Genomic DNA, 17,588 nt, shown 5'->3' on the forward strand with positions numbered 1-17,588 from the left:
ATAAATAAAAAATTATGTTTGAAAATAAAAAATATATATTTTAATTTATATTCTGATATAATGTTATTTTTCATTTATCTTTATATTTTTTTTAAATATTAAAAGAGATACTACAAATATTAAATTAAAAATATTAAAAATAATAAATTGAAATAGATAGAAGATTAAAAAAATAAACATTAATAAGTATAATCACGGGCTCGAACAAGTTGAAGTCAACCTTGTATTTTTTTCTCAAAACAATTGATACATATTTTATTTTGGAATACAAAATTTATATTTGACAAAAGTAATTAAAAAATAACTAAAAGTTGAAACAACTAGTTGATAATATGATAAGATATTCCACCTATACATTACATCTTGCATTTCTCTCCATCATTATCTAAAAGTATGTTTACATTATTTTTTTATTATTATTTTACAGTGTTTTTGGTTTTCTCTTTCACGTAATACATGTACAAATTTAATCAAGTATTGAAATAATATATTAATATGTAAGTTAAGTAGTACCGCAATTCATATAGTTACGTGTTAAATAAATGAAAAAGATCGTATCTTTTAAATTGTAAAAGATGCATAATTATTGAAATAAATCATATTAAAAATATAGCTTAAAATAATATATATATATATATATATATATATTTATTTATTTAAAGGCATTTGAAATTAAAATAAGAACATATAAACAGTGAATAATATTATGAGAGTAGATTTTTTTTTTGGAAGATAGAGTAGACTATTTTTTCAACATAGTTGGTCACATGTCATTTGTTTTTAAATGAGATAATAGACAAATTATTTGAATAAACATGCAATATTTTTTTATGTTAAAAATAATATTAATCGTCGAAAGTGTTTTATTTACACTTTAAACCTTATACAACTCTTTAAAACAAGTTTTTTCAATTAAAAAGAGGACAAAAGGATGAGGCATGTTTGAGGTACCTCTATTAAAAATATATAAACCTTTATAAAGTCAAACATAGAAATAAAATTTTATGAAAGTGAAGACATATCCTCTGTTTCTCATATGCAACATATAAATTCGTATGAAAAACAATAACTATTCATATGCAAAAAAAATAAAAATAAACATGGAAAAACTCAAAGAAAACATTCTTCTATTAAATTTTGTATTATAAAATAAAAAATTTAGTAATATGTCAATAAAGTCAAGAAAAATTATTGCATTTCTTGATTTTTCGAAAATAATTTATATAGTATATAAATAAGATTAACTGTTTTCACACTGATTAAGAACAATAATTATGTTTATTTAATATTCTTTTTTTATATAATATATAATTTTTATAAGTTATCCTCGAATTATATCTATCGATAATTATGTTCATATTTATAAATTAGAGAAGATTGTTTTTTAAATAGTAGTATCAAATAAAGTTTAATAAACTAAAACTTGTTTATACAATATTTAGTTTTACATAAGTTTTTTTTTTCTTATATTTAATTGTAAGGAAGATAAGTATTTATTTTTATCTGTCTCAATCCTGAAAAACTTGTCCTATGTTATCTATTATTTTAGAATTTAAATAGTATGTTTATTATTTTTTCCATTTTTCTATATATATGTTTATTATTATATTATTTGGCATCCATCCGATGCAAAACACTATAGTAACTCTTTGTTAAGAAAAGTGGAATGAAATTGAAAACTTTTGTGATAACATTAGGAAAAGAAAAACTAATAAAGCTTAATAATTGGCGTATCCAATAATCAATAACTAATTTGGTACTAAAGCATGCTTATCTATGGTAGCTATTCTTGATGCTGGTCCCATTTTGTGAGTGAGCATCGTTCTGTGGTTCTCTTAACTGAGGAAATAAAAGAATCAGTTAAAGCTTTAATGAGGCACCATGATGGGTCACAAATTCTTCCACTCACATTCAAACATTCATAATATCTAGAAGAACATGCACAAACAAATGAGAGGGTTAAAATGTTGCCTAAGGAATATTCATATAAAGACAAAACAACACCTGCAACAACCTCACACAACTAACTTTTATATCATTTCAATATTGTCACATGTATAAATACCATTACCTCAAAGACATCAAATACATAAACCTTCTTTAATTTCAAAAATACCATTACATCAAATACATCAAATTAGGCCACTAATTTTCATTTAACTAAAAATCCTACAAAGAAAAAGAAAATCACCTAACTCAACCAAGAGTCTTTTTGCTTCAACGACAAGTTATCGCTTAATATAGTAAACAACAACACAAAATGTCATCTTTATCTCATTTTTATTGAATGAAAATACATCAAAAACCAAACCATGCAACAAATTTAAATCTGCTCAAAACTTATGGATATTTATATACCAAACTCAAATCCATATAGTCAAATTATAGCTCAAGCAACTATATATGCAATCATTCATTTGTATTTATAATTTCAACTAGAATACTCATTTTAACATACATACCAAATCGAAATTTAACTACTTTAAATACATTATTTCATTACAAACAATTCAAAAGTCAAAAGTAAATGATACAATTATACAATTTCTAACTACATCTTAATTTTAAATTATTTTCTTAGTCTTTGAATCAATTGAAAAATCCAAATATAACTCAATATACAAAATAAATGAGTTAAATCAAATTTATTAACTCTCCTTACCTCCTATGAGATCATGTACTTCTAAAAGAAAGATAAAAAGGTCAAATAAAATTGGGAAAGTTTCTTTTTCTTTTCAAAGATTCTAATTTACATTGACAAATTATTACCATTAACCACATGCTTGCAGAAAACCATACATTCATTCGATTCATGCATGTTATCTCTCAAAATAATAAATTTAGTTTTTTCATCACAACAATTACTCCAAAATTCCAAAATATCAATATCAGCGTTCATATCTAGATGTATCACAAGTCCTGGTCCCATTTCCATTTCTGATCCTTCAAATTTTAGTAGTTACTCTTCGAACCCATCATCATCCCCATTATTTAATAAGATAATATATTTCGGAACCTCCAACATTTTTTAACACTGAAAAAAAGTTCTCTATATTAAACTATTATCATATAATTCTTGGAGTACTTGCACACCATTAATCATTTTCCCAAGTTCATCATCATTATCATAATTTTCATGAAAACAAAATCACTTTGTATCATGGTTAAGAAAAGCTCGCATTAACCGTTTACACATTTGTCATATTTCATTAAGAACTGGCAAAACTTCATGCGGGTTATTCATGTATTTATAAAAATGATAGTATTTTAATTGGTTAACTATAAGCTAGTTTAGTTTATGTGTGAAGTGCTAACATGCGTAATCTACAGAATCTTGTATTGTAATGGTATGTTTGGGCGAATTTGCATGGACCAATTATAATTCTTGTCCTTATATAACTATTGCAGAATTACATAACTTATTAATCTTTAATTACGATAGTAAGAGCTTTTTAAGTTTTCCTCAACTTATAGTAAAATTCAAAGTTTACAAAATCACTAAAATTCACCATTTTAAAATTTGAGCCATCAATAATTAAATAATAACAATATTACGAAGCAATAAATATAATTTTTCTATTATTCAGAAAAAAACAAAATATTGCATTCAAATAGATTCATATAGAATAAAACTAAAATACTAAATTTTATAATTTTACTCTCAAACATCAAAGAGAATTTGGCAACTTGTAAGAAGTTATATGTTGTATTGTTTTTATTTTGTCCGATGTCATGATTGATATGACATAATAAAATTTGTGCACATACATAGTTTAAATGAAGGGGTGGCATGAGAATTTGATTTTATAATAAAGATTTAGAAACCCTGGTCGTGTGTGGCCCTGACGAAGGTGTATATAAAGGTCCAAAACTCGTGCATTAAAAGCCAACTTCCTCTTTTGTATTACTTGGAGCCTTTCACTTCCAACAATGTCTACCCTCCCTACCACTCAAGGCAAAACAATCCCAGATGCCTCCGACTACAAGGGCCACCCCGCAGAGAGGTCCAAAACCGGTGGCTGGACTGCATCCGCCATGATATTAGGTCTCAAAAACCTATCTTTTTTATGAACAACACTTCAAAATCAAAACCATGTTTTTAACATGTTTTTTATATATGTATGTATGCATATCAGGAGGAGAAGTGATGGAGAGGTTGACAACACTGGGCATCGCCGTGAACTTGGTAACATATTTGACTGGGACCATGCATTTGGGTAATGCTGCCTCTGCCAACGTTGTAACCAACTTCTTGGGAACCTCCTTCATGCTCTGTCTGCTTGGAGGCTTCCTCGCCGATACTTTCCTCGGAAGGTCCGAACCCACTTTATCCCAACACTTCCAACATTATCTCTTTTTCTTTTTCATTTAATGGAAAAACCAAGATAACCCAGATCTCAATTATTCTATTCAACTCATATATTTTCTTATTGTGCCGTCACCGAAGTATATATATGGAGTATATGCCTTTGAGTTCTTATTGGGATTTTCGTTTTCGTTTTCCACAGATACCGCACCATCGCCATCTTCGCAGCAGTTCAAGCCACCGTAAGAAACAAAACGCGAAAACTTTTCTTGTTTCAACAATAAAACTTAGATGCAGCGATAACTAAGTTTCTTTGGTGATGTGTATAGGGTGTTGCGATATTGACGATATCAACCATAATTCCCAGCCTGCACCCCCCGAAGTGCACGGAAGACACCGTGCCACCTTGCGTGAGAGCGAATGAGAAACAGTTATTGGTGCTGTATCTGGCGCTTTACGTAACGGCTCTTGGCACTGGTGGTTTGAAATCGAGTGTGTCGGGGTTCGGGTCGGATCAGTTCGATGATTCGGACGAAGGCGAGAAGAAGCAGATGATAAAGTTCTTTAACTGGTTCTACTTCTTCGTGAGCACAGGGTCTCTGGCGGCAACGACGGTTCTTGTGTACGTGCAAGACAACGTAGGACGTGGATGGGGTTATGGTATCTGTGCGGGTGCGATTGTGGTGGCTCTTCTTGTGTTTTTGTCGGGTACGAGGAAGTACCGGTTCAAGAAACTTGTGGGGAGTCCACTCACCCAGTTTGCAGAAGTGTTTGTGGCTGCCATAAGGAAGAGGAAGTTGGAATTGCCCTCTGATTCCTCGTTGCTCTTCAATGATTATGACGCCAAGAAACAGACCATGCCGCATAGCAAGCAGTTCCGGTAAAATTTTCTTACCAATCGCTATCTCTTATTTTTCGTTTCTTCTTTCTTCTGGTTTTAGATTGATAGATATTTTTCAATGATTCTCTTTATAATAGTATTAAATAACTTTGCTGGAGACACCTCCTGGAGTAAGCTTTTTGACTTTAGAGTAATCATCCCCCCATGATACATATCGTCAATCATTCTTCTAATTAAATCTAGATTGATTGATGTTCAACTCAAGTTTTTCTTCCTCAATCTGAATCTTTTGGTTTTAATAAATTCCCAAGAAACTATTTGCAATTATAATATTCTGTTGTTCTGTACAAGTTCTCGGTTGTCATAGCTTGTTAACTTTAGTTTGCTAAAAGAAGTATTATTTTAATGGAGAAAGTTATTTTCATACTTCAGAAAGTGTGCATACATATATATAACTTGAAGATGGGAATAGAAAGATAACAGGGAAAGGGATAAAAAAGTAGTATGTGTGAAGTGATCAGTTTGAAATTTTGGATATGGGAAAACAGGTATTTTTTTTTTTCTATTTGTTGGTTTATGTGAAAAGAAAAGCTTTTTTTATTCCCACTGGTAAGAAAGGAGAATTTAGAATTCCAGTTACAGTTTTATTATTTCCTTACCTGGAAGAGATTCCAACCATTGGTCCATCGCTTTATGTTGTTTTTTAAGCTAGGTGATTAACGTTAAAAAAATTGAGCACAGACCGAATTAAGTGGTGTTGAAGGGTAGCTTAAAATATTTGAATTTGAATGAAGAACATTTAGGAGGGTAGTTGGAATTTGTTGAAGCGTGAATGATTGGACGAAAGAATGGACTAGGTAACGATGTAGAGCCAGATATGTAGGGCTAGTTGGCCATGAAAGGGAAAACAAATAAGTTATCTTGGCTCATTGGTCTGTGGTCTGAAATGAAGTCCACCCCACGAGCTTGGAGAAAAAAAAAAAGTGTATGGTTTAGAATCTTTTGGCATACTTTGCTTGGAATTTTGATACTACATGCAACATCATTTTTATATGTCTTGCCCTTCTTATTTGCTTCAACGTGTGGAGACAAGGACGATAAACACCTTTCTTCATCTGTTTCCAATAATTGTCCACAAAAATTAAATTGCATTGTGGGCAGAGGAATCAGAATCCAATCACCCCACGTAAGAGTCGTAGCAACGACAAGGTTATCTCCAAGTGGAGATTCACGCCTCATTTATTTTCTGCTATTTATTTTCTCACCATTGTCTCTCTCACACCCTGCCACCTCTAACAGAGACAACACTATGTCTACGCTAATGTCCCTGCACACCTTCATGTGATCATTTCCATGGCACATTATCGTACTCTAATACTAAACTCGCATTTTATTCAAGACATGCAGACAGTGGAATAATTATTTAATACAAACAAAGTGCATCACAGGCTAACTATTTTAATGGTCATGCAGAGGCACGACCAATCGGATTTAGTTAAATAAAATAAGTTACATTTTTTCCATGAATTTTGCTAAGCTTGATTTTATGCCGTTAATGTTAATATTAATATGTGTTTTTAATTTTGAGCAGTTTCTTGGACAAAGCTGCAATCGTTGATTCATCGGGCGGTGGAATGAAGAGAAAGTGGTATCTTTGCACCTTAACAGATGTGGAAGAAGTAAAACTGGTGATAAGAATGCTTCCCATATGGGCTACCACCATCATGTTTTGGACTATCCACGCTCAAATGACGACATTCTCGGTGTCGCAAGCGACCACCATGGACCGGCACATAGGAAAAACATTTCAAATGCCCGCAGCATCGATGACCGTTTTCTTAATCGGAACAATTCTCCTAACAGTCCCCTTTTACGACCGTTTCATCGTTCCGGTGGCAAGAAAAGTGCTCAAGAACCCACATGGGTTGACCCCTTTGCAACGCATAGGAGTTGGTCTGGTGTTCTCGGTGTTTTCCATGGTGGCAGGGGCACTGATAGAGATAAAGAGACTGAGATACGCACAAGCACATGGTTTGGTAGATAAGCCAGAAGCAAAGATTCCAATGACGGTGTTTTGGTTGATCCCACAAAATTTCTTTGTGGGGGTTGGAGAGGCCTTTATGTACATGGGGCAGTTGGATTTTTTCCTTAGAGAGTGCCCGAAAGGGATGAAAACAATGAGCACAGGGTTGTTCCTGAGCACACTGTCTCTGGGTTTTTTCTTCAGCTCCTTGTTGGTGTCTATAGTGAACAAAATGACAGCACATGGTAGGCCATGGCTCGCAGATAATCTTAACAAAGGGAGGCTCTATGATTTTTACTGGCTTTTGGCTATTCTCAGTGCCATAAATGTGATGTTATACTTGGTTTGTGCTAAATGGTACGTTTACAAGGAGAAGAGGCTCGCTCAGGAGGGCATAGAATTGGAAGAAACAGATGATGCTGCTTTCCATGGCCACTGAATCTTTTCCCACCAACATTTTCTCTCTCTTTTTTTTTCTTTTTTTTTCTTCTTCCTGTGCTTGTATCAATATGCTAATCAAGTATTTTCACTCTAAAAAACGAAAAAAAAAAAACAGATAAAAAAGAAGGGCTAGCATCTGGTTACCATATAAATAAGCTTGTAAGTTGTAACCATTTTGTATGTGTTTATACTGTGCAAAAGAAAATGCAAATAAATCGAAATTGTTTACTCCATGTGTTTCATCGATGTGATCCATGTCTTAATTATTACGCACACGTTCCTTGCAAACATGACAGTTAAGTCCCACCAACATTTAACGTAGGACACATGCAATACCAAAGTGATGGTGGGTGCTGACCGGCTTTTAGTTCTTTAGTTATCATTAATCACCTATCACTTCCAGACACATCGCAACCCGACAAAACTGAATATTTATCGATCTTTTATACCTTTACATTTACTTTTTCTTTTCTTGACAAAATTTCCCTTTACAATTTACTTACCTTTTGTGTAGAATAAAGACGTTATTCAACTAATCAACTTTCAAAAAGCCAAGTAGTTTTAATTATTATTATTTTTTTCAAAATCAAGTTGGTTACAACAATAAACAGTAATGTCAACAGAATAAGAACACTATATATAAATCTACACTTAAATATATTTTCAACCTTTATTGGTTTTTCATTTTTTAGAATACTTATTATAGTCTTCATCCTTAATTATATTATATTAAAAGATAATGTGTACGCACTGCCTGTGTCATGTATCCTCCACATCTCATCTTACATGATTTAACCTTGTTTTGAGGACTAATGACAAATACAACTTTTCCGAATAGGGGCGCGGAATTTGAATACATACTGATTTGGCTTTTTCTTTTGTCAAGAAAACCTTTTCTCTAACAAAAAGCCATTTTAAGTAAACTAAACTCTATTTGGGTGTGATGGCCAATACCCAAATTCTATATTTTGTTGCTCTCTCTTAAAGAAAGGATTTAGAGGGGATTATTAAACTATGCTTAATTGGAATTCTTTAACAATTTCATTTGTCTTTGACGAGGGTATTATATGCATCTTGTATCAGTTAGGATTTCCTAATTTTAATATAGTAATTTGTTATTCTTTCTCAAGCAGTGACATGACTACCATTACATGAAACATCTCATATTCCTGATAATACTTAATTTTCCATGTCAATTTGAATTTGGTACATACGAAATTATGAAGTAGGAGAAACGTAAGAAAAAGCCTGTGGTTGTTTATTTCTACCAAAATGCAATCAATTAGGTAATAAATCAATAGCCATTGCGGGCGAGTGTAGCTATAATAGGATAAAGGGTATATCCTTACATCAGCTAATAATGCCCACCTAATTACATACAAGCAAAGCAAAACCATATAAAAAAAAGAGGCAAAATTATGACATGGTAACGAAGAGGTAACGCTGTGATATTTGAAGCTGGATTTCCCCCACTTTGTATATACGCACATCCAACACCAAGAAACAATTTCAATTTGAGATCACCAGATATTGGCATCTATCTTCGCGCAACAGTAGTAGCCTTGACCATGTATGTGGTTTAAATTCACAAAGCATCGTGGATAACAAATGGTGGAACCTAACTGTGCTACCCTTCCTCACTGTTCATTTATCACACCATCAAAGGATGACAATTTCAGCGGTTTCTCAAATCCCATTCTTGTAAAAACACACGGCATGCAACAACATTAAAGCTAAACTCCCCATTGGTTAACCTTCATGATCATTATCTGCAACATAAATACCGAGTTACAGCTCAAGATATACCTACAGAGTGTCTCAGACATTATTGCAAGCAAAACACTGTTTATTTTTTTCTTCTGAAGTGTGTATGAAATATTCCACTATGTGAAACGTTACCTGAACCAAGTTAAAATGCACTTAAGGATCGGCAGAGTCTTCGTTGATTTCACTAAATATATCAGGGCAACCGTCCCAGCTTCGAAGCTCTCTCGCTTCCCAATATCCACCAATGTATCGAAAGGTTCCACTTTCACCTTCTCTTCGGAACCACCTGGGCTTCCAACCACTTTCTTGTATTTTCCTTGACTGTGGATATATAAACAATGATCATCATCAATATACAAAGGAGAAGAAAATCACTACACTGCCAAAATATCACTAGAATACAGATTACAACACAAAGAGCTGAAGCACAAACAAATCACAATTAGTAATGTCTATAACTTTGTTTAACTTCATTTTCATTTTATATTTCTCTCTTTCTTTCAATTACAAACTCAAAAGTTAGGGAGACAACGGTATGAACAATTAAAAGGAAAAAACAAAAGATGAAGAAGTGAATGGTTCAATATAGGTAATGTGTTTATCGTTAGACAACTTCTTGGGTTTTCTTGTTCTTGGGTACTAAAAGCAAAACTTTATCGTTAGACGTGGAAATCGTTGTTTTAAAATCCTCCATAAATAATTAAATTAATAATAAATAAACTAATTTTTCACTCATTTATTTTAAATTAAACAACCTTTTTTTTCACTTCTTTCTTAAGTCTTTCTCTTCTTTAATTTTCTCTTCCAATCTCTATATTTATGGCATAAAATAAGGTTTGGATTCAGAAAACAATGTTAATTCTGAAACAAACCAGTTTAAAAATAGTAAAGAAGCAAAGTCTAATTGAAAACTTATGCTCTCATTTAGTATGAACGGAAAAGAGCGAGAAAAAAGCACTCACTTTCCTTGTTTTGATCTCTGTGGACAAAGAAAGATGAAAAAAAAAAGTGAAATCCAGAAGTTCAGTTTTTGTTTTTCCAAAATAAAAAGAAAGAAGCTTTGTTTGAGACATACCATTCTCTGACGCTTTTCCAGCCTTTGTTTCTCGAAATTAGCCTTGTCGTATTCCCCATTCTCTAGATGGCGTTGATCAGGTCGAAGCCTGGAATCCGTTGGCGGGAGGTTCTCCTTTAATCCGTGATCAAATACCCGTGATCAGAAAAGGCTATAAAAAACCATAAGAGACGCATATATAAGAACTGGAATGCATATCAAATAATGATATAATACATCATTATATACCTTGAGTCCCGGAGTAAGCTCATTGAGAGTGATGGCAAATGGTGTCAAATTATACCGGCTCACATTAGGAGATGCCATCGTCCTTTTCCACAACAAGGATGCGTTTGCGTTTGGTGAACTCAAATCTTTAGGCTTCACATTTACATTACCACTCATATAGTACATGCTGTCATCCCACTTCCCAAACAATGTCGCAACTTTTTTCCCCGTTACATCTTCCACAAATCCATGCACCTAATTCAAACCGCACACTCATGTTATACATTCAAATTTCTAACATTTAAATAAATCATTTTCAAATATCATACATCCAATAACTTACTTGCCGAGGATTTCGGTCCAGTATCGTCTGCTCTTTGAACTTGAGTCTGCACGAATACTTCCGATTGCCACGTATATCCATGTCTCCATGATGATCACAGTATATTTTCCCAAGGATGAGATTATAGATCGTGGTGGTGACCTAACACAAGAAACAACAAGAATCACAACATTGATTTAGAGAAAATATCACCATGGGATTTTACAATGCTTACCTTGCTCCACTGAAATATTTCACCATCATTGAACTCTAGGGTCAGAACACCCACTGGATCAAGCTGAATTGACCTTCCCCGAAACTTTGAATGGATGTTGCTGTCAGCCCAAAACTTCCAACCTCTACCTTCGCAGTGGCAGGCAATGAGTGTTGGATGATGACTCACCTGTTTTAGACATAATGACTGAAGCATCAACTATATACTCGGTGGATGATGAATTCCTTGCTCATATAAATATACTAACACAAAAGTACGTACGAAGATCGAATTATAAGGAACTTTCTCTGGGTCCTGTATCTCTGCTTCAGTAAATTATAAGTAACTAACCTTCTCTGAAAAGAAGCGAATTCCTTTCTCGGGGTAATCAGCTTCGTAGGTTTCACCCAATAAAGGATTAAAGGGTTTACAGTTACGACCTTCAGATGACGCATAACCGGATACTGCAAAGGCAGCAACATACAGTGCCCGAAGAAGACCGTTTCCCTGAAAAAAAATATTCAAAGGGGAAAACAGATTCACTACTTGGTTATGAGGCAACTGATCAGTTGCGACCAAACAAATTCACAGAAATGAAAACAAAGAAGCTAAAGGAGTGCAGTAAGGTTACTTAATCTGCATATCTCAAGATATGGAAACAACCCAAAAACATTCACGGGGAGAGTTGAAAAGAGAAGTTCTAATAAAATCATCATGTCCCACTAGACAATAAAAAAATTAAGGGTAAAGGAGTGCTGCTGATAATGTAGGCATTATTCAATACTAGTTTTAAATTTATATTGCCAGCACTTCAACACTGGTGTGGCAAAAACAAGAGCAAGAAGTATCTTACTGATTTTCCGTATTCGTGAGCTAGATCTAGAAGATAAGAGTACTCCAAGTCCTCACAACATTTTTGTAGGGATGATATAGGCTCATTAAAGTATACCGGGAGACAAACTCTCGTGAGATCTTTTCCCACGTTGTCCTTGATCATTGACCAAAGACTAACACCCTTCTCTTTCTCAACAGGATCTGGAAGCTTTTTTCGTCTTGCAATCTGAGGATGCTTATAATTACAGACCATGTTCTCAGGATGAATGTTCTCTGTATCAGTGGATTGCGTGCTGATTTCCCTACACCTGTCCACTTCATTTATAGCTCTTTCTGACTCACACTTGCAATCAGTCTCTGTAAAACAATCTCTAGTATCATAATATGAGATTTCATCTTCATCTGATACTTCCTCCATCTCTTGTTTCTCAATATCATCAGATGATTCAGTTGTACTACATTCTGAAACCAAAAGGTTCATGTGAAAAAAATAGTACATCTTGAAAGGACAAGTTCATAAATGAAATCAGCATGCTCAGCAAGAATAGTTCCTATTCTGGTTGAATGAATAAGCAAATCATGGACCCTCAAGTTCTCACAGAAATTGTCTCACATATACATAAATTGCCTCGACGGATAGAGGCATATGAACTACGACCATAAAAAGTATTAATTTTTTTAATTGATTGACTTTCGAAACAAAACTGTTAGTTGAACTGAATGTCAAAGATGAAATAAAATAATGAGTGATAAATTCTCTAGAGATCGGCATGAGGATGCTGATAAAAATTCTAGTGATTGAATTAAAACTCTGGAACTTCGAAGAAAAAAATATAAATACACGGGTCCATGCTCCAAGGTCATTTAGCCAAATAATTTTCATCATTCAAGAAACGGTTGCAACAACAAAATGATGTCAGCAATATTCCTTCTGTTCATATAAGACAGAACCATCGGTCCCTGTGATAACTTTCAACACAACAAAGATTCCGCATACAAGCACATGCTCATTAAATCAAAGAAGAAAGACAAAAGTAACAGCATATTATAAACAGAAAACATGGGTAACATATATTGCAGTACCACTATATTTTCCACGTCCAAGACTTGAAAACTCGTTCTTTGTTAACTGGTAATCACCATCGTGTATTGCAGTGGCTTCAGGTTCAGTATTAGCTGCCTGTTTATTGTGATCAATAGCAAATTTGTTAAGTCCCGTACCGTAAAGACCTTTCACATTCAGAAATTACACTAACACAGAAAACGGCAAACTGATATGATAGTTGAATTGACATGTAAGTCCGTGAATTATAATTACATTTCAAAGTAAGGGAAGAGGCAGAAAACAATTGATGCCATCGATCAAAGTCACCAATGACGTGACTCTTCTTAAAAGACATTAGAAAAAACCACAAAAAAAGCCAAGAATGCATGACAACATGAACCAAACATGTCATGTGGTCTTCCAATTTTATTTTTTGACTTGGTTCCTGATTGTATGATGACAATACTACTTCAGTTGAATTTGTACCAACTCAAATAGTCAGATAATTTCATCATAATTATCCAAGAACGACATACCCCCTAATGTTTCCATCCATGTGTTTGACAGAACTAAGAAGCACAGCAGTTATTATGAATAAAATATATACATAGGAAATATAAAACTATATATATATATATAGTTATATATATATATATATATATATATTTATATATATAGCTAAAGTATTGAAAGTTTATGTACATACATTTAGTTAGAATTAGAAAAAAGTGGTACGCGTGACAAGACAACAGTCTCCTTACATGAAAGATAGCTTCTAAAATATAATTGATGGTAAAGGAGACTGAAAAGAAACTTTTGGACATTAAACAAATATAATACCGTGATTATTTTATCAAACTATGTACTCGACCATTTCAGATCATAAATTATAAAACAAAACAGCCGAAAACTTTAGAGATCAAATGACCTGGAATGGTTAAATTATTGCACAATTCGTGATCTTTGACCACATTTAAAATGATAGGGAGGGATGTGGTGGGGAATAATAAAGTAATAAATACCCCACAGTTCTTTAGGCATTCAAATGAACCCAATATAGAGGAAGATAGTGACAAGCACTCCAGAATAAAGGACAAGATAAGAAATGACCTCCAATTGCCTTATTGTATCAAGCAGATTAGATCGCTCTTGACAAAGAACTTCAAATTGTCCTTGCATTTCGGAGAACTCTGAGAGCATGATTTGTTCGCACTCCTTTACAAGGTTCTCACTGGTACCCTCTTCAAGCAAGCGTGACTTAAGCCTGTCGGTTGACACGGATATATCATTGGGTGTGAGCAAGAGATGATCATGGAGGGGTTGATGAGGATATAGGCCACGTGTCGAAACCAAGGCCTGTATCCACGCTACCCGGTCGTTCCTCGAATCAGTTCTCAGATGGAGAGTTTTCGTTGCTGTAAATATATAGAAACGCCGATCATCTGACTTGCTCTCTCTAAATGATGAAATCTGCTAAACATTCACGCAATATAATTTCATTTCAATTTCAGTGCACCAACAAACTCACTCTATCCAGGTTTTTTTTTTTATTGAAGAACAAAAATTACAGATAGGAAATAAAATTAAAATTATGAAAAAAAAAAAGACATAGCAAAGACTAAAATTGTAGAAAAAGAAGAAATAGTGATATCAGTGTACATTGAAAAAGGAAATACTATTAGAGAGTAAAACGAACAGGACGGCAACAAAATCTATGGGAAGAGCCCATAGAAAATTGTTACAAAGGAAAAATGGGGATAAACTTCCCAAGAAGTCACACGGACAAACAAAAAATAAACACACTCTACAACCTCAACAGAAAAAAAAAACAGTAAAATTTTTGTAGTTAATGAAAGACTCCTATTAATAATCAGAAAATGCTACTGAACACATTGGCCATTCAGGTTTTGGTTCAAACCAGTGCACTATATATATTATAAAAAAAAATTAATGTGTAAAATAACTGAAGAAACAAGGTAACAAAACATTGTTTATAGCCTCTTACTTCCTTTGTTTTGTTTTTGCCCCTTTTATATAGGAGGAGAGAGCTGGGTTATTAACTAACAGCATTGGAGCACCATACAAGTTTTTCCACTCTACTCTACTCTAAACGAAAACCCCGAAGAGATATGAAAAGATAATATCCCACCCAAGTTGTTGCTAGTCCCACATAGTTTTCTCCATTTGTTAAAAAAAAAAAAAGTATTCGGATAAATCCAATAAAACTGAGAGGCCTTTCTACTATTTGATAAGGTTGCTTAAAGTAACGTCTGAGTCATTCCAATTTACAAAGCTAGACCCAAACCCATGCCAGTCCAAGATCCCTAATTAACTGCCGTTGGATCATCCCACTGTTCACATTTTTTATTCCATCTATTCCAATATAAAATGACTCCTCCTTGGTGTCTTGCATTACCTTTGAGGCAAGCAAAGAGAAAGAAAAAGAAAAAGTATGTCAACATTGCATTTTCTCTCTCCAAATTTTTATAAGCTACAGGAACATGCTCTAGGAAAATGGGAAGAGGAAACCGAAATCAATGAAAAACAAGGGAAAACGTACAGGAAAAATAAGTAGTAAAAGAATAAAAAAAAAAAGGAAAAGGGCAAAAGACCCAGGTGTTAAGTGTTTCATGTTTTAAACTGAAATGGTAAACTAGGTAAGGTGGGAATGGGTGAAAAACAGGTGCCAAGAGGAAGCTACATTAATAAGAGCAGAGCTGAATCGTAGAAATGCATCCTTCAACAACCAATGGCCTAATGTGACCGCAAGTTAATGCCTTACCTAGGGCTACGACGTAGTCTACCGTACCCTCCATGGCCACCTGTTGATGTGACCCACTCTACATTAACAACCAGTTATTAAAACCACAATTACAAACACCCAACTCTCACACTGAACTCAAATCCATCATCATCATGTTCTAAGGTTCATTAGAATCATTTTCACTCACCAAATAATATTTTTTAGATAAATAATATTGAAATTAGATAGAGATCATTAACTGCAAACCTCCTGTTACTTTGAAATCGCAACTAAACCCACTTAACAGAGCGTAAATCACAGTCAACAATGGCGGAAACCTGCAGATATACACCTTATTGTTCCAATAGAAAAAAAAAATACATATATATTATATATTTATATACTTATATATTGTTTTTGTTCCTTTACCCTGTCAAAAAAGAATCACATTCAGGTGAGTGAACAAATTTAATCGCAAACCTTGGTACACATTAATGGTTGGGTTCACATCACCAACAAAATTGAAGAACGGATAGAGGACATTTCACATATGTGAAATCGAAAATCGGAATGTCATTACTGCGTTTTGTTAAGCTAACTTTCACTGAGCTAGTGTCGTGCCGGGAAGCAGTGTAACTAAGGAGTCAGATCACACAGGCAACGCCTGCTATGATCCTTCATTGATTTTCAGATACGTGCGAGAGATGGAACAGAAACAAACAAAATCAACATTATAAGTATGTATAAAAGATTAAAGTTACCTTGAGATGGACTACACGGGAAGAGGAAGAAGCTTTGCGGTGTTTTCCTCGTGTGGCGGGGACAACTCTGTCCACTCGTGCGAGTCGGTTGGTGGAAATTTCCCCGATGAAGCGAACGTCGTCCGGAGGAGTGAGAAGGTTGAGATTCTCCGGACAGCGGATCTTGGCATAAGAGAGAACACCGTTTCGGAGGAGGAACCATCGGGATCTCCAGCCTTTGCCGTAATTGGTCCACTTGTAGAGAACGCCGGCCACCGTGGTCTCCCATCTTTGAGCAGCATTGCCGAGGGATCCCACCAAAGGAAGACTCCTCGTTTGGAAAAGTCTCGCCGCCATCCGCTCCGGGGAATGGTTGCCGATTCCGGGACTCTCCAGAGAGATACAACACAGTTGGTGCATCTCTTTCACTCGCATTTTCTCTCCCTCAAAATACTTCTTCCTTACTTTGGTCCCTTCTATTTTAGATTGATTTAATGCGAGGGTTCTTCAACTAGCACCTGAATTATCTTTTTCATTGATTCAGTGTTGTGAAAGCTAGTGAGGTTGGAAGAAAATTAGAAGGACATGGAAGGAGGTTGAGTGATGGATACATTAGTGGGAAAAAAAAAGTGTGCAGAAGAAGAAAAGCTTATAAATTTATTTGAAGAAAAGAATGAGATTTGTATATTCAAATGAATAAATTAATGTGTTGAGAAAGAGGATTGCAGACAGGTATATATATATTAGTTGGATTTGGCAAAGGCAAAGAGAAGGGGGCAAGGTAGTAATAAAGTGAAAAAAAGAGGGTTTTTAAATGGAAAAGATAGAGTGATGTGAACTACTTGTGTTTAAATTGAGGAGAAACTAGTCCTAGTCCTGAACCACAACTAAAAGAGATATTTGATTTTCTATACTCCCAGATGGATAACTGAAAAAGGTTTGAAATAGATACCTTACTTATACAAATTAGTTGAAACTCAAATCAAGTTTTTAGTTATAAACCTGTATTTATGGGACTTCAAAATCAAAT

The 17,588-nt window shown here is 34.1% G+C and overlaps 2 protein-coding genes across 12 annotated transcripts; one reads left to right on the forward strand and one right to left on the reverse strand.

The window, feature by feature from the left end:
• Positions 1–3,872: 3,872 nt before the first annotated feature.
• On the forward strand, positions 3,873–7,844 carry LOC114170662 (protein NRT1/ PTR FAMILY 6.3-like). Its single transcript, XM_028056189.1, has 5 exons — positions 3,873–4,045; positions 4,137–4,314; positions 4,509–4,548; positions 4,636–5,186; positions 6,739–7,844. The coding sequence occupies exons 1-5, from the start codon at positions 3,931–3,933 to the stop codon at positions 7,607–7,609; spliced, it is 1,755 nt and encodes a 584-aa protein (XP_027911990.1). The 5' UTR covers positions 3,873–3,930; the 3' UTR covers positions 7,610–7,844.
• A 1,004-nt stretch (positions 7,845–8,848) lies between these two features.
• LOC114170597 (oxysterol-binding protein-related protein 2A-like) lies at positions 8,849–17,268 on the reverse strand. Of its 11 annotated transcripts, XM_028056119.1 has the most exons (13): positions 16,580–17,267; positions 15,858–15,915; positions 14,186–14,490; positions 13,114–13,210; positions 12,050–12,492; positions 11,548–11,703; positions 11,218–11,385; positions 11,004–11,144; positions 10,682–10,915; positions 10,454–10,567; positions 10,341–10,357; positions 9,511–9,699; positions 8,849–9,380 (listed from the first exon to the last, which is right to left on the reverse strand). In XM_028056119.1, the coding sequence occupies exons 1-13, from the start codon at positions 16,991–16,993 to the stop codon at positions 9,377–9,379; spliced, it is 2,340 nt and encodes a 779-aa protein (XP_027911920.1). In that variant the 5' UTR covers positions 16,994–17,267; the 3' UTR covers positions 8,849–9,376. The 11 variants fall into 11 exon arrangements, 10 of the variants coding, with proteins under 10 accessions (XP_027911920.1, XP_027911912.1, XP_027911928.1 ...); XM_028056111.1 differs by lacking the exon at positions 15,858–15,915 and having other exon boundaries at positions 14,186–14,548; XM_028056127.1 differs by lacking the exon at positions 15,858–15,915 and having other exon boundaries at positions 14,186–14,545; positions 16,580–17,266.
• Between the last annotated feature and the right edge of the window lie 320 nt (positions 17,269–17,588).

This window comes from Vigna unguiculata, chromosome 2 (assembly GCF_004118075.2).
Source record: "Vigna unguiculata cultivar IT97K-499-35 chromosome 2, ASM411807v1, whole genome shotgun sequence".
NCBI classification, from domain to species: domain Eukaryota; kingdom Viridiplantae; phylum Streptophyta; class Magnoliopsida; order Fabales; family Fabaceae; genus Vigna; species Vigna unguiculata.

Excerpts from the sequence above, each read along its gene's own strand:
- LOC114170597 (XM_028056111.1), bottom strand. The coding sequence starts at position 16,993 with ATGCGAGTGAAAGAGATGCACCAACTGTGTTGTATCTCTCTGGAGAGT. Across the intron at positions 11,704-12,049 it reads CTCACGAATACGGAAAATCA|GGAAACGGTCTTCTTCGGGC; the intron begins GTAAGATACTTC and ends ATTTTTTTTCAG. Across the intron at positions 10,916-11,003 it reads TGGACCGAAATCCTCGGCAA|GTGCATGGATTTGTGGAAGA; the intron begins GTAAGTTATTGG and ends GGTTTGAATTAG.
- LOC114170662 (XM_028056189.1), top strand. The coding sequence starts at position 3,931 with ATGTCTACCCTCCCTACCACTCAAGGCAAAACAATCCCAGATGCCTCC. Across the intron at positions 4,549-4,635 it reads TCGCAGCAGTTCAAGCCACC|GGTGTTGCGATATTGACGAT; the intron begins GTAAGAAACAAA and ends TGATGTGTATAG. Across the intron at positions 5,187-6,738 it reads CCGCATAGCAAGCAGTTCCG|TTTCTTGGACAAAGCTGCAA; the intron begins GTAAAATTTTCT and ends AATTTTGAGCAG.